The sequence below is a fragment of the Wasmannia auropunctata genome, unplaced genomic scaffold (assembly GCF_000956235.1).
Source record: "Wasmannia auropunctata unplaced genomic scaffold, wasmannia.A_1.0 LD334880.1, whole genome shotgun sequence".
NCBI lineage: Eukaryota > Metazoa > Arthropoda > Insecta > Hymenoptera > Formicidae > Wasmannia > Wasmannia auropunctata.
Genome location: NW_012028010.1, coordinates 15,422 through 33,020, shown reverse-complemented (window position 1 = coordinate 33,020; position 17,599 = coordinate 15,422). Strand labels below are relative to the sequence as shown.

Sequence of the window (17,599 nt, the reverse complement as noted above, 5' to 3'; positions counted from 1 at the left end):
TTCTTTCCCCTCTCCTTTTATCTATATAATTCACAGCGTCCTTTTTTTCTACGTTTTCTTCGATCTTTTTTCTCGCAGCGATAAACTCGTTTAAAATTAAACGCATCGGCGTATGTAAATTAAATTAAGTAGAGAGGACTCTCGATGCGAATGATAGGACGCTAATTTAAAAGTCGCATTGTTCGCATCGATAATTTAACGATTATGGCCGTTATATGAATGTGCTAGAATTCTGAGAGAACACTTTGATAAATTTACCGAAGTTATGTAAGAAGCAGAATTTTTGAGAAGTTACGATGTGCAGAATCACGAACGACAAACGTTAACGGTTAACAATACGGTTCATCTCACCGAACGTACTCGGTGCAGAGGTCATACTCGTCATACTGATCTAGTTAATGTCTATAGTGGCACGGCCTGGGCGATTAGTCGAATAAAACCCTTTGATGCGTGATTAGTATCATTATGTCTCTCCATTTGTGTATGAGCATCTGTACAACGGCGAACTCGATCGGAGACGCGCGAATGCTATCAAACCGCAGAGACGAAGCGGGGAAGTTTGTCATTTCATCACGAAAAGGAAACAATGTAACGTCACTTTTCCATCAGTTCAGTTTACTCGGTCGGAAATTTTCTCTCTCTCTTTTTCTTTTTGTCTCTGTCTCTTCCCTCCTTCCCTTCCCCTCTCTCACTCTCTCTTATTCTTGTTTTGAATAAACTTCCGAAAAAGGTCGATTTTAATAAAACTTTGTCAAGAGCTTTTAGATTAAAATGAAAGCCCTTAAACAGATTTTTGGCGATTCTTACAAAAAAGAAATTTTTTAATATGAAATAATAAAAATGTGGTAAACATGCCAATGTAGGGAGGCTGCTATAATTTTGATCTTGACTTATATTGTCATGGCCTTGAACAATATTCCAATAACTTTTTAATAAACAACGAGCGACACGGCTCAAATTTTTGGAATGTTTTTTAGGATCTGACAACATATGTCAGGACCATGATCATCGGAGCAGCCTTCCTTCATTGGCATATTTACTATATTTTACATCTCCTATATTCAGCTGATAAAACAGTAATACTAGCAACAATAAATAATTTTATTAAACATTTTTGGTATTAAACTTTGCTTGCGGTGAAAATCCACTTAAAAGGGCATTCATTTGACATCATTTTGATTATTTCTGAATCCAAAATTCATGGCAATTGAACGTGTGCAGTTTTCGGAAGTTCAATCCTTGTTTTTTCTCATTTTCTTTCTCTTTTCTCTGTTTTTTTCTCTTTCTCTGCTTTTCTGCTCGTGACTTCCCGTTTACTCGTAGTTTTTCTCCATCGAATTCGCCGTGACATACGATATTGGTACGTTTCCCCGGTCTCTTGACTCCTGCATCTGTGCATCGTCAGATTCGATCCTGTCATTATGTAATATCGCACCGCGAGCAATATTCATAGTTCAATCTTAAATTTAAGATCGTCTTAATTAAGATTTTGAGATACAGGGTCAGTTCCATTGACTGGATGGAACCTTAAGATCATCTAAAGTTAGACTTAAGACAGTCAAGATCGGATTATGAATATTACTCCCGGAGACTCTCTAATCAGAATCTGAACTTAAGATAGCAACTTTTAATTGCTATTTTTCCATTATTGTTTTTTTAATTCGCGTTTTCAATTTCTGAAAGTTTTATTTTCGTTAAACCTTACAAGTTATCACTTCAAAGATTTTATTAACATTTAATTTTTTTCTCTTAATATTCATCAAATAATATCTAATTTCTTTACAATAATTCTTATATGCATCTAAAAATACATAAACAATAAGGAAAATTCCATGTAAATATATAATTTCTGTATAAATTACAATTTCATTATAATTAAACTAATTAATATTTTGGACTAATTTAAATACTCAATTAAGCAAACAACCAGTTGCAGTTTATGAGGTACTTTTATGTTTTATGTATAGTGTGATGAATAATTACACGATTTAATCCATATTTAATTAATAATTTACATAATAAAATTAAATCCTTCTATTTCTATTTTTTTTATAACATATAATTTTTAATAACTTTGTTAGGATTAAAAAAGAGAATATTTGATATTCAGAAAATATTAAGAATAGCTCTTTCGGTTTTCACTACTTTTAATTGTGTTCGTCAAAATTGAATATCTATGGAATTTGCCGAATATTGACGTATAGCTGGTCAATAAAGATTGCAATACTTTTTTTTCAATGATTTTTGTATATTAAGCGTGCAAGATCTACAAAGCAAGATCGTGTATGTCTTTCTTTGGAAGAAAAATGTCGAACCCTGTTATAATCAAGACTCTGATTAGAAGGTTTCCAACATCGCATCTACACACATTCGCACTCATCTCTATGACGCACTTGTTGTCTCCCCCTCGGCCCCCTTCACTTGTGTTTGCGCGCAAGGTGCCGACTCGCTTCACAGTCTTGTTTTCCTGTAAAACGTAACATAACGCCTATTCCCTCCGTTTACGCAGATCACGGTAGCGACCGATCATGCATACGTCTTTATGCGATCATTGACGTATCCGCGAAAGTTCTCTCGCGCCGTCCGCGAGTTTGAAACGGAAGGCCCCGAACTCGTCACGTCTCTCTCATCACGTCTTTCAGTCCCAGTCTCGTAGTTGTTACGTAACACATTGTTACGGTCATGTCGCATGTCCGGAACCGACGCGTAATGCACGGCGGGATCGAAGAAGCGCGAATATCGACGCGGATATTTCTATCCCCGTGCGAGACGCGTCGACACGAAAAACTCGTATAGGGAACGCCTTTTGAACAAACGTCAGACACGAACGAGAGATAGCTCACTGGGTCTGGGACACCTTGTGTACATCAATTGGACGTATAGGAATGCCGTGCGAAAGGTTAAACGGAGTTACACACGGCGGATACCACGTTTCCATCTGTTATAAAAGTTCGAAGTTCACGCTCCGAGATACAATTGTCAAGCGTGTCATTCTCGTTCGACACGCGAAATTGAATTATCTGATTTAGAGATAGCGCCCAAGTGCCTCAAGCGGCTGCACTTGTCGATCAGCTTAGGAAGAGGAATGACGTATGACGATGTCAGTATTTTTAGACAGGGCGTCCTAGACCTATCGCGGAATTCTTTATTTACAGATTTTTTTTTTTTATCAATCTTGAATTGATTTTTTTTCCTCAGAAAAGTCATCGATATATTCTCGGTCGAAAAAACGATCGAGTCATCTTCGAGAGCCCTCGATCTTTTTATCCTTTTGCACTCTGCGATTTGTATATACTTTTTATGAAATTCAGTCTTCTTTTGATATTTAAATCTTGATTGCTCAAAGGAAAATGAGATTGGCAATGTCAGCGAAACCGATCCTCGGTTAACGACGAATCATCCCTGAACTAGACACACCTTTGACCTTGTTCCCTTGCCTTGTTTTACGTCCTTTCTTTCTGTGGCAAAATACGTGAAAGAAACAGACAGATCTTTTCCACGTCGCAGAGGGAAGCGCCGAATCGGCGGCTCCTTTCAAGTTGTTGGAGAGCGTACGGGTCCCCTAAAATCACACATCACGAACAGAGTGACAAGCCTTCGCACGACAAGACTACCGTATATACATGTTATACATACATATGGATATGTATCCCGGTTGTACTTTACATATGCTTTTCGACAGGTGGTGATTACAATCGCTGGACCTACACGAACGGATACGTGAACTCGCCGGCCTGGCACATGCATTACCGCGTGAACCAGGTGCGTAACGTAATGGTTCACGCAACACCACGCACCCTGACTAATCGATTTTTACCGCTGTACCCACGTTGAACGGGAAGCCATACACCGCACACTGTTCAGGCTAAGAAAGTACCACGCTACACGACAGTGAGGCTCGCGCGCGTAGACGCGCGGCCGCGCGCACCAGAGGATCGCGAACAAACGAGATTTATTGAGGAAAAAAAAAAGCAGAAAAGAGCGCAAAAGAAAAGAGCGCCAAAAAAACCAAAACAAAAAAAATCCCGAGCGTACCAGCTTCTACACTACAGCCTTTTGCAATACCCTCGAACATTGCGCTTTGCGATCGTTTGATTTTCACGCAGCACTTTCACGGGATTGTGTGATTCTCGCGGGGGAGAGGTAGGAAGCCACGAACATTGTGCTCTCTCGTTGTTGCAGCGTAAAACCTCGTAAAAATTTTCTGCTATCGAAAAAAATTCAAACTTATATAGCGTTTAGCGACACACAGTGTGTGTGCGATATTTATATATATATTATTACCATCAATGTATATATATATTTGGACAATATGTATTATATGTGTCCAAATTGCTCCGCGCGTATAGAAGCGCCACGAAATTTCCCGTTTTTTCCCCTGTCAGGTTTCTGAAAGAACAAAGGATTAAAGATAGGTGCCTATGCGAATAAAACTGTGTTGTCCCTTCTCGCGATTCGCTTGGGTTCGACCGTTTTTGTTATCCAGCTTCTCTCTCTTTGTTAGCATGTTTCTTCGCTTCGTTAATTCCATTTTCGTAGCGAAATTTCTTGCCCTTAGACCTTAGACGCACTTAATTCCTTAAATCACGTTCGTTAAATCTAGAAAAAAAAAGAAAAGAAAAAAAAATGTCAAAGACAATTTCGTTGTATAAAATCCGGACTCTCTCGTGTGTGCACAAAATATCCATTAGGGATGTTCACAGTCTCGATACACATCGGCACTGCACTTTTAGATTGTTGCAATTAGATCTTCTTAGAGACGCGTCAACGCGCGTGTCTTGCCGTGTTGTAATCCCGGCGATTTTCGATTTTACAAACTAAATACGCTGTTACCAGTTGTGCGATACGTATTCCCGACTGTACATATACGCGATGTCGCACCAGCCGAACTCGAAGGGTTTCCGTCATTATTTAACTCTTGTAGTTTCAAGCAACTCCTCGAAAACGCCACCCCCCCCCCTCTGCCCCCTGCCCCATCGTATTTTTGCATTAGTCATATTAGTCTGTGCTATATATATATATATATAATAGTCTACTGTTTCCTGCCTCCCCCCTGCCTAGAGAACGTGCGTAGAGATGTGAATTTCACTCATTACGAACATACGAAGTTACATTTAATCGAACGATCGTGATATATGGCACATTGATGGTACGCTACATATTTACGAAGGGCGGCTTTCCGAGAAGATTGGAAGAGGCACGAGATAGCGTGTCGATAAAGTGTCTCAAGGGGGAAAAAAAAAAGAACGAGAGAGGACACGATCTCGTCGAAAAACGCCAGAAAAAACGTTGAATCACTTTAAGCGGTGAAATACTCGCAGATCAGCTGCGACGTCTCTCCGCAACACCGTAATCGAATAGTCCCGACCAGTTTTGCCACTGCCTTACGTTGAGCTGTGACAGCAGAGACGAAAAAAAAAAAATGATTATCTGTAAATTTCTTTATTGTTACTGAAACGAGTGGAGAAATAGCAAAAACGCGATCGTCAAACTCACATCTCTAGTTGCAGCGTGGTACTGAACGTTCCCGCATCTTATTCACCATTACACATGTACGCAAAACATACACACAAATACACATATATATATACATACACACGCATACACTTACATACGCTACACGCTATACTTCTACGTCAATTATTAACTATTTAGGAACCTTTGGAACCATTACGTAGCGCCCCTGTCACGAATCACGAACGTATTTTGCCACCTGTCACAATGCCTCGTCACGTCAACCCCCCTAATTAATTGTGTAAAGTCCGTTCTCGGCCACGTCACCATTGCTCATTCGAGTGTAACTCTTATCACAGCATCTTTGCAGTATGTGTGTGTGTGGACAATTAAACACCATACGAGAGACCATCCTCGGCTCTCCGTCCCGTTTCTCCTCAATTTGTTCGAAGCTTGTAACCGTTTCCCTCCCAAGAATGGAAGAGGACACACCTGAGATAGATATAAACAATTCAGACATTTTAAATATTATGTCACACTGTAACTGGAGGGGAGAGTTTCTCAGCGCTCTTTCCTCTCCATTTTTTGCAGAAGGATCACTCAACGATAACGACAAAAAAGGCGCTGAACGTTTCTTATTGATGGTGCTCGGCAATTGAAATTGTTTAAATCTCCCTCAGTGTTCGGACGTAAGCTTTTCTCTCCTACGAACCTCCCCAACAAGTCGAATTACTTATAGTTGACATTTACTGTACGAATACTTCACGAATTTAGCAATAATGCCTGACACCTCGGGGCGAAGAAGTTCGCAATCGATGGATATTGTCCCGTATAGTGTCCCCTTTGTTTTTTACTATGAATTTCTAAAGAATCATCCTCCGTGCTTCTCAATATCGTATCTCGATAGTGGTTCAGGGGATCAATATATAAATATAACCCGAGCGTGACAGCCGAACGACTGTTATGTATCGAGTAGTCAATCGCAGAGAAACTTGTAATGGATATATGTTATAAATAGTTGACCCTCTATTGCATCACGTTTGTCGTGAAAAGGCAAAAATCCGAATGAATAATAACATAACGCATTCGGATCATATATCATCATACAATTACTTGCATTATATACAATCTTACTATTTTAAAGAATCGTTTTCAATAGCATTACAAACAAGCCAATCTCATTACAAGAAACACGTATTTTATTGCAAGATTTAATTATTTTCTCTTTGCTGACCTTTATTTTTGTAGTTGACTAACAGCGAAAGAAGTCATGCAATACAGGGTTAATACTCGTAATTTTGTGTTTGGCCAGATTTCGTTCTCTGAGATTGAAGAATTCAATGTAACTGCGATCTGATTCACTTTCTTCGGAAACTATATAAAGAGCGTTAATCCTAACACCGAGAAAGTTAAATTTGTGTCATTTAACTTTTTGCGTGCAAAGAAAGAAAATATAACAGTTGCATTGAAGCTTGAAATTCTCTCTTGTAATTTCGGAACTGGTATTGGATCTTGACAGAATGTGAACACTGGAGAAATAAATCTCTGGCGAGAAGTTCAAGCGCCAATTTCCATAATGCTCGGGTATTATTCAAATTGTATGTTCAAGTTTGCAGTGAGACAAAAACGGAGATAAATTTTGCCTAATAACTTTTGTCCATTTATAATGTAGATGAAGATAAATCGAAAAACTTTGTATTTTCTTGGCACTGTTCATTCATAAACGTAATCGTTAGAAGACACTTTGTATTGTAACCATAGAATGACGATAATTATTTTAACAACCACGGTGGAAAATTTTTTACGATAAAATAGTGCCAAATATTTTGTAAATGCAGATTCGTCACAATCAGAGAGGGAGTGCGATTGAAAAGTAACTTGAAGTTTTTTTCTCTTTTCGCAAATTTCTACTGCATGCAAATGTAAATGCACTTAATTTTCTGACTATGGATATTAATGGTGGTACGACATTTCTACATATTTCGGGGTAAATTTGGCCAATCGTAGATTTATATAACGACGTTTAAGAATAAGCCGTTCTATATAGCTCTGTTCTTACGGAACTCTTTCTACTCTGATTCGGAATATGTGTGTGAGGGATATTTGTCGCGTGTCCAAAACCGCTGTTACTCGGCTTTAAACTTTATCAACGATAAAGCTCGACATTTGTATATTAAGCCGACAATTTTTTCTATACCGTCGCAAATTACAACGTAAGCAAGTAATTATGTTTTTACACCTTGATCTCTCAGTGTCAAACATTTTTATATAAGACTGTCGATTCTAAATAACGATAGGAAATCCCAATAGGGTCGCGAAGTGTTAATTTACGTCACGCAGGATTCTCGTTGAAGCTATTGTTTGTCTTCCAGTTCGTATTACGCTAATTTTGACCGCGTCATTTTTTTACTATTAAATACGCTTCGTCTCTTCCAATGGCTTACCAGACTAGCAATAAAGGAGTCCTTGAGAGAATCATCGACCAGACGGTAATCATACACATGCACACAACACATACATACACACACGTCGTTGTCGTCTCAACGTAACTTCGAGCTCGCTCATCTTCCGTTTCCGGTCTGCAAAGACGACGTTACTCGCGTGTCAACTGACTTTTGCTTCGATTTGTGAGCGTTCGAATTATACGACGTCCGTATACAGAATGCCCTATCAATGCCGGGTGTCTTAGCTATAAATATCTTTTCATTTTCGCTTGTCGTTTAATACCTCGGTTATGCAGGCAGTCTCTTTGTTAAAATGAAGTTCAAGTCTCTTTTTTTTTTTTATCGAGCGAGAAAAAGCGCTGAGAATGGAGATTTCACTAACCCTCACTTCTCTCTTTCTCTCAGCGCACTCTCTTTCTCCTTGAGAATTTCAGAAGAGAGCGGCTCTTCAATTTTTATCGGTCGTTTCGAAACAGCTCCACTTTTGCTGGTTCGCCTCAGCTTTGGTTCTGTACGACATCCATAGCTAAGGCGGCAATCGGTAACGGTGGGACATCCTGTGTACGCGCACACGCACACACGCGTATGCATGCGTAGGTACATATAATTGCGTACGTACAATTAGGTCCCGATTTAACGGTCGGAACGAAAAGCGATGGACAAGATTAATTAGAGCAGGATACACGTACGTCGAGGTGTCCGTCGTGTCGGCGTAACGCTCCCCCCATCCCTTATCCCCCCCCCCTCCCCGTTTGTAATTTGTGTAACACTTTTTGATCGTTTATCGATATACCGTACTTGTTAACGCTATATATATATAAAAATAAATATATATAAATATATATATATATATACATAAAAAAAAATATATCTGTTTTACGCGGTGATTCCCCCGGTTGAGGTGCGCCGTCTCGTCGGTCGTTCGATATAACGACCGATAATTATGTGTTCGAACGATATCGAGGCACAGCTCGATGGAGAGACGTTGGGGGAATTACCGGCGTCCGAAGGACGAAGAGCGGTACTCCAAGCGTAGGGAATCTATTGTACATTGATTATTGATACATTAATTATGATAACAATAAATTATATACAAAGTCACATCGTCGGATCTGCGTCTGTAATTTCACTTTGGTTTCTCCGGGACGAGTATCCGCTCGTTTCGGTTTTTCTCTCTCTTTTTTATTATCTTCCGTTAAATATTCGTTTTCTCCTCTACGCCCACGTTTTTTTTTTTTTTTTCGTTTCGTCCGTCCACGTGCGGTCAGATTGACATTTTAATTTCGGGTCCGACAGAGATTCACACAGCAAGCACTGCTTTCTGTTCCTCCTTCGTTTTATATTGATTTTCAAACGAGTCGAATGTCGAAGTGTCCTCGTTGTCCTTTCCCTTCCCGTGTGCGATGTGGCCTGTTCCTATTCTTCTTCTTTTTTTTTTTATTTCGTTCTTCATACCGTACCTCTTTATCGCAATGCCGGATTCGTCGTACGACACGGATGACATTACGTGTGAGTAATCCCCCTTTACAATGCCTAGTTGTCTTAATTGTGGATATTTGCGATTTTCTTTCTCTTCGTCATTATTTCACGATACGTTCGCTGAAGTGGCGCACGAATTTCCCGCTTAGTCTGGGCTCTCTGTCGCATTTGCATAATCCGTTAAACGAATCTGTATGCACTCTTTATTTAAGCGCTGCAGCTTCGAAAAAGTTATCTGGGAGGGGCAAAAAAGAGTAAAAAAATAATTCAGTAAGTGTACTCTCTCAATAATAAAACCGATATATTTCCCAAACGTCACGAGACGAAATGCACGATAAAGCGTAAAGTCTTTCGTTTCGGGATCGAGGCTGAAAGTGTATCAAAAATATCCTTGAAGTCACGTGCGTTCTCACACGCACACGTTGTATAAGCCTGGAAGTAATAAGGCTATTAATTACCGCGCTCAAAGGCTCCAGAAGGAATATATTTTCAAGGCTTCAGAGATTCATGCAAATGCGTTAACGGTCCGCACTCCGTATTTGAATGATTTTTATGTCATTATTACCGAAGCAAAATAGGCGGAAGAGTAGCTTATTCCTAGTTGTAATATCGCATATTATACCTCTTTCTGTTCTGTTGTTTTCGTTACGTCTTCCTCTACGCGAAGGAAGCCGAGCACGATCGGAGATTCTCTCTGTCTCTCTCGCTGCTGAGGAATTTCCGTTCGCCCGTTGCGAATATTGTGCGACCTCGTCGTACGATGCGCCTTATTTACGCATGCGATTTGCGTCAGTGGAATAATGTAGAATATTGTTACATTATGGATTCTTAACTTCATCCGGCTTCTAATCGCCGTTTTATTAGCCGCTTATTACTTGAAGCACGGTACTTTACTATAGACGTGCCTGGGCATGAATTTTCATAGGAATGAAATACGCATACGCGCGCCTGGCTTTGATGTCTCATTTGTTTATTAAAATTAGCTTACTCGACATTATCTGCACTCTTCACTCACATTGCCTTTACCATGATTTGCGCAAAGAGGATCGATCTTGTGTTTTTTTTTATTCTCGAAGTAGAAACACTGCACGTACCCCACTGAGATTTTCAAAATAAGTCGCAGAGCGTTATGTGCCTTTTTATTTAAAATACATTTTGACATTTATAACTTATCTGCCGCTAAACTTATCCGTCACTCGGTGCTGATAATAATTTAAGATAAAAGAAAACTCTTTAGCAGAGTCTACGATAGGATTCGAAAGAGGATTGAAAGTTTAATTTTGTTGGATCAAAAGTAGCGATTAATTCTTATTTAATTTTCTTGATGTCTATTAATCATCGAGATAAATTGTACATCGAGAATAATTGAAGATTCATATGAAATTGGTATAAATTTTATGAACACTTGTTATAAATACGTCATCGATTCATCGATTTATTTTCCCAAACTTTGTGTTGCATTTGAATCAGGCATCAACTTTCATCTCCAATTCTGCAAAAAAATCACAATAAAAAAGAACAAATATAGATAGTGCACTGTAGCATGCGTGCCTATATACATATATAAATTCTTTGTAACGGTGTTCATTGCAACAGTTTGCACAATTTTTGAAATATTTGCAACATTTTTGAAATATTTAAAAAAAGTTATGATGGACACCTTATATATATACAGAGTGTTTCACAACCGGTGGCACAAGCGGAAAGGTAGTGAAAAATAAGAAAGAGAATGTAGAATAAAACCTCTTTATATATGAAGCTTTTTTAGAGCCTTATATATAAAATTTTATATATGAGCGTTTTTTTAGAAAAATAACTTTGAATATTCGTCAGATACGCATACACTTAACATCTGTGGCTAGTAAATATTATAAATATCAAAGGGACTTTGGTATATAATAAGACAAAATGTGTTTATTTTTCAAAATTTTATTTTAAACATTGTTGAAAGTGCATGCATACCTGATAAACATTTAAAGTTTTTTTTCTTTAAAGAAAAACAGAGTCTCATGTAAACAAAATTTATTCTATATTTGTCTTATTTTTTTATATATAATCATCTGTTTCCCGCTTGTATCATCAATTTTGACACACCTTATATATTTTTTCATATATGTATATCGAATCTTACTTATTCCCTCAGATGTTTCATCGACACTTGTTTTATCTCTCTCTTTTTTTTTTAATTCTCGTATTTAGTGCAATTTCTGTCTGTTCCGGGGTTGTATAACTGATATTTATTTACAGATATCCGAGCTGAAAAGCAGGCGATATCTAATCAACGGGAGAACAATAATTCTGTGTACGCCGCTGAGAAATCGCTGGATAAACGGACGACGAATGGCGGAGTCGAGGTGAACAATGCGAGCGTCGTAAATTCGCCGGATCTCAGCCCAGTAAAGAATGTACGAAACGGGGAAGCGGAAGAGGCGGAAGTTAGAAAAACGAAGGTAGGTTTTTATCGTTTAAGAATCGACTGCTATTGTCTCAACGGCAAACTCTACGGAGAACAGCTACAAAGATTCATTATTTTTCTGTCCAGAGGTGGCCGACCGATAAAGCTTATTACATAGCCAAGGAGCTTCTCATGACAGAACGAACTTACAAGAAGGATCTGGACGTTATTAATGTGGTAAGTGAAACTTTGTCTCAGAGATAAGGAGCACGGCATTCGAAGTAAATCCAGTTTAGAAGACGGGTGGGAACCAGCGGGACAGAAAGGGAATTCACAAATTTCAAGTTGTGACTTATATTTATGTGCAGTGGTTCCGCGAGGAAGTTTCCAGGGAAGCGGCGTTGGAAGGGGAGTCGGTAGTCTCTCTAATCGAGCTACTCGCCGACGTGCACGGGCCCTGCCTTCAAGAAATGGAGGCACGGCTGGCGCGCTGGGAGAGCAACGCTCGTCACAATATCGGTGACTTCTTGTACAACACGCTTTTAAACGTTCTGCCTCTCTACGACCAGTATCTGGAGAACCTGATCCCGGTGTTGGAGAAAATGGAGTACTCCATGCGAACGTCGCGACGTTTCGACCAGCTCTGCCGCGATTTCGAGTCGCAGAAGCATTGCTACCTGCCATTAACTTCATTCCTTTTGAAACCCCTACAACGATTGCTGCATTATAACAGTATTATCGACAGTGAGTGATCGCATGAAATCAGATCGTCAGATTTGCGACATATGTATCGCGATAATTCGTAATTTCTCAAAGTGACGCTCTTTCAGGACTATTGGATCATTATCCAAAGGATCATACCGATTTCGAGGATTGTCTGGCGGCGAGAGACAGACTCGGCGAGACATTGCTCGAGGGACTCACGATTATAAATCAAGCGGTGAGAAAATTATTGTTATTATAGATTATGTTATTGTTAAATTGCTATTATTATTTGATACAAAAATTATTCATAAATAAACTGAACGAAAAGAATCTAGACTATGAAAATACTTGTTTTTTCTTCACTAATTTACAGTAAAGCCGGGTATGTCGATTTTAGTTTTAATTGTTTTTAATTTGCCGTTGTGTAGGAAAACCTGGTGCAGTTATGCGAAATGCAAAGAGACATTAGTGGCTTTGATAATCTGGTGCAAGAAGGCCGTAGGTTCATCAGGCAAGGGTGTCTGCAGAAGTATAGCCGTAAAGGTTTCCAGCAACGTATGTTCTTCTTGGTAAGTCCCTTCTGTGTAATTCTTATTAATTAGCGCGACAACAGCTAGATTAATATCGCGTTTATTTTCACAGTTCTCAGACGTACTACTGTATACATTCCGTACGCAACAACCAACGCAATGTTTCCGCGTGCATGGCCAGCTACCATTGAAAGGAATGAAGATTCAAGACGCGGATAATAAGACTGGAACGGATTTTGCTTTTATTATCGACGGACAAGGAAATCAGTAAGTATCAAACGCTTCGAATTACATTGTACAATTGAGGGGATAGTAATAAAGCGTAAAAATACACTAGAAGATACTAAATGGTCGTTTAAGAGGCCGTATCGTTATTGAGAAGTCAACTAGCTAAACTGATTTTATTGAAGCACGCGTGCTGTTAATGACAGTCATCAGTACGAATGTGACTTCAACTTGGAAGAATATGAACTTAGTTGTATTAAAGCGAAGATATTTTAAGGAACAGAAATTATGTTGAAATAAATATTTTTATTGTTATAATTATTATTAAATTTGAAAACGTGACAGAAGTAAAACAAGATATAAAATTTAAAATAATTTTATTTTTGCAGATCACTGACAGTTGCAGCAAGCAACGAAGAAGAAAAAGAGAGGTGGATAGAAGATTTGAACATGGCTATAACACAGATCGATGCATCGGACGCGAAAATGCCATATTTAAGTTTGAAGTCTTGTAGTAAGTAACTTTTAAGTAATATAAAGTCAAAATATCTGTACTGAGCGAAAGAATATTTCGTTTTATCTTTCTTTTTTGATGAGAGAAAATTCTTTCTAAAATTTTTTTTTACGCAAAAGTTTTAGGTTCAGCCGACGAAGTAGGAGATGGCGTAGGATTAGAAGTAGATCGGACTAGTTGCGGAGGTGCGAAGGCCTCACAACGTAGCAATACTACAGTTCACGTTTGTTGGCATCGTAATACAAGTATCAGTTACAGCGATCAACTACGAGCGTTTCAGGTAATGTTAATATTCCGAGTAATATTTGTGGATCGCTGACATCTTAGTCGTTAAGCGATATACCCAAGATATCTTATGTAAAAGGTGATTAATGATGTGTTTGTTGCGTGCACTGTTTTAGAACCAGCTTAGTGGATTTCTTCTGCGGAAATTCAAGAATAGCAACGGTTGGCAAAAGCTTTGGGTTGTATTTACTAACTTTTGTCTATTCTTCTACAAATCTCATCAAGACGACTTCCCATTGGCTAGTTTGCCATTATTGGGATATACCGTTTCTACGCCCTCGGAAAAAGATGGGATCAACAAGGACTTTGTGTACAAATTACAATTCAAAAGTCATGTGTATTTCTTTCGAGCGGAAAGCGATTATACTTTTGGAAGGTAAATATGCAGGATATCTTTGTGTAATTTTAAAGAACTAAAAATTCGAAAGAAGAATACAATGATAATTTTGTCTTTAGATGGATCGAAGTCATTCGAAGTGCAACTCAACAGAGTCATGTGCCCGCTAGTATGAACGGAAAAGAAGAGTATTAAAACTAAATTTACACGGATAATTGTCGAAATAATTATTAAGAAGAAATATTTTTTAAGATTATGGAATCATGCCATAAAGCATGGTTTCAAAATTATATTTAATGAGAAAGTCTAAATTTTTGGCCTTATATATAAAATCAAAAAAGAGTGATAATTGGTAGTTTGGGGTATTACATGTAATAAAAATTGATTGTGTATACAGTTTTCTGGAAGAACAACTTATCTTTAATTACACATTTTTTTATTCTTAAGCTATTATTTTATTTTTCTGCTAGTAATTCTGCTATTGCAAGCATTTACTTAAAACTGGAATATTTAATTGCGTGATTTTACTGTATTTTCAGACTTAAGTCATTCTTCCAAAGAACTTCACAATTTTGAAGACAATTTAAAATCATAATACAAATGTATTATTGTTATGTAAAAATATAACGATAATGATAGTGCAAAAAATTATTTAGAGACTTTAGAAAGTATAAAGAGTTTTTTTTGTATAAGTCACAGGACTTTTTGATATGTGATTTATGCTTTTAATATAAACTTAAAAATGGCATTAACATGTATATATACACGAGAGACAAGAATCTCGATATTATGTCACAAATTTATGAGAGAATGTTATTCAATAGAAAGAGAAAGAGATAGAATATATATATATAGAAATATGTAAATATGATATTTACATATACATTAATTATATAATATATTCGTGTTTAGAAGTTTTTTAATAAAGCTTTTTTATATCTGTTCTCTTTATTGAGCGATAGTCGTGCGGATAAGTTGCAATTGATCACAGCAATACAATATTAAGTAGTATATTTTTGAACATTTTCTTTTAAGAACAAATGTTTTTTCTCATGTAATTTACTCATTATATGTAATTGATTGCTACTGCGCGATTATCATTCAGTATGAAACAGATATGACGTTAGAATTGCATCTAGATATATTATATTAATGCGTTTTGGAGATACGTTCTGTTGTAATGTAAGCGAAACTTAATGACAGTCATAAAAAATTATATATACAGTGGACGAAATTTCTATAAAAACTTCTATTTTTAATAGAAAAAATTAAGTACTTTAGTGAATAAACTTAAAGAAAGTTTAGAAAATTTATGATTGAATAGCAAAACAAAAGAATGCTATATTAAGAACTTAAAAAAATTATATTTATTATAAACAAAATATAATTAATTATATAGAATAATAGCAAAATTTGCATAGAAACAATCCATTAAAGTATTTAAAAAAATGTTGTAATATTAATAATTAGTACTTCCACTATTACGCCTAGTTATCTCATATAATCTATTTTCCATACTACAAACTGATTTTTTTTACAATGTAGTATTGATTTTATTCCACTCTTGTGTTACAACGTTTTCCAACTCCTTAATGTTGTTTATTTTTTCTATATACTGCTTTTGATAGAAAATTTCCCATAAATTCTCTATTTAAGTTCGGCGAACTCCTGCCGGCCATTTCATAAGTGACAAATTTTTATGTTGGAACTCCTATGTCTTCTTTGCACTGTGTAGCAGCGTTATCTTGTTGAAAAATAACATTTTTTCGTGATTTCCTTCGAAATTAAACAATTCTCTAATAAGTTATATTCCTTGAATTATTCACAAAGCACTCAGTTTTTTCTATTATAACTAGAAGTGCTCTTATAGAAATTTCCACTGTATTAGTATTAATATTGGACCAATTTTATAATCAAATCTGTTTATAACGAGTATTCAAATAAGACAATAATTTTGTTAACGTTTTTTTCTTTTATACGATCTAATTCATATTAACAAAATGAGTCAAAGAATGAGAGTATGTTTATGTTATAAATTGTAGCTCTAAGAAAATGCTTATGATTTTACAAATTTTAGTAAACGGTGCCATTGCGCTCTTTAGAATCAATCTATGATATAGCTTTTGCACAAAGAAAGACTGCAAGAAATCTTTCTCACTCTTTTATAAAGTGGCAATATATACGTTACGTAATAATATATTTTTATTGTCTCGCGCAGCTATATTAAACTGACAGAATAACCCCTAAGCTAATCTAAATAATGATTCAAAGAGATGATTAATCATTAAGTTAGTCGTTAAGCTTGCTTGATGCATTTAGACTATATAAAAGTCTAAAAAAAGAGCATTATGAGAATGTATTGATTTATTGAATTACTCTTTAGTAGTCAGAAGACATTTAAAAGACGTATTTTGAATTTGTATTGTCTGAGAGGGTTGTTTGTTGTATAATTCATTTAGATTATATATAGTTAATATATAATATATCAAAAGAGAAAGAGAGAAAGAGAAGGAACGAGGAAAGAGAATTAGTTGTATATTCTGCCCGGCTGAAAATTCGTGTGAGCAAAAGCTTAATTGACGTGCTTTACGAAAACATATCCGTGTAGAAATTTATTTAAAATAAATCACATACGAGTAAACGAGTAATTAAACAGTAATTTTGCCTCGTTAAACATCTGATGTACAATGCTTTCTGAGAAGTGTTCAACAATCTAACGGATATTTACAAATAAAATAAAAACAAACTCAAGTATTAGTATGTTAAAGCGTAGATATATTTGTCTCATTTTATCGCGAAAAGTGCAACTCCAGAAGGACAAGTCTTGTAGTGCGATGATAAGAAGTTGCGATATTATAATGTTTAGGTACAATAATGAGGTCGAAAAAGTAGAAAAGACCGGAATACATTCTAATCAGATTAAAGTGCATTAGACAACGTTATTTACATGAAAACGTTAGTTATATATATATATAATTAGCGTTTGCCATATAACAGATTTATCCTTTATGTAGCAGATTTCCTCAAAGCAATAATCTTAATGAATTACTTCGTGGCTAAAACCATTGATTCCGGTATCTATTTCAGCTATTCACCCGCATCGTATATTTTGCAAATACATCTTTAAATTATTTCTTATAACTAAGATAAACAAGAGCGAAATGTAACAAGTGAATGTCATAATTATGTATTATTATCATGTTTTGCCGCAATAAACATATATCAATGCGA

The 17,599-nt window shown here is 36.6% G+C and overlaps 1 protein-coding gene across 1 annotated transcript in view; it reads left to right on the top strand.

Annotated features, from left to right (window-relative positions):
* Positions 1 to 17,599, top strand: part of LOC105457939 (FERM, RhoGEF and pleckstrin domain-containing protein 1-like) — a 20,842-nt gene extending 3,243 nt beyond the window's left edge. Inside the window, exons 2-11 of the mRNA XM_011702912.1 lie at positions 11,615 to 11,827; positions 11,920 to 12,009; positions 12,141 to 12,516; positions 12,603 to 12,712; positions 12,906 to 13,046; positions 13,120 to 13,274; positions 13,622 to 13,746; positions 13,866 to 14,026; positions 14,148 to 14,407; positions 14,488 to 17,599. Coding sequence (XP_011701214.1) covers positions 11,615 to 11,827; positions 11,920 to 12,009; positions 12,141 to 12,516; positions 12,603 to 12,712; positions 12,906 to 13,046; positions 13,120 to 13,274; positions 13,622 to 13,746; positions 13,866 to 14,026; positions 14,148 to 14,407; positions 14,488 to 14,563 — 1,707 coding nt within the window. The 3' untranslated portion in view covers positions 14,564 to 17,599. The remainder of the gene's footprint in view (positions 1 to 11,614; positions 11,828 to 11,919; positions 12,010 to 12,140; positions 12,517 to 12,602; positions 12,713 to 12,905; positions 13,047 to 13,119; positions 13,275 to 13,621; positions 13,747 to 13,865; positions 14,027 to 14,147; positions 14,408 to 14,487) is intronic.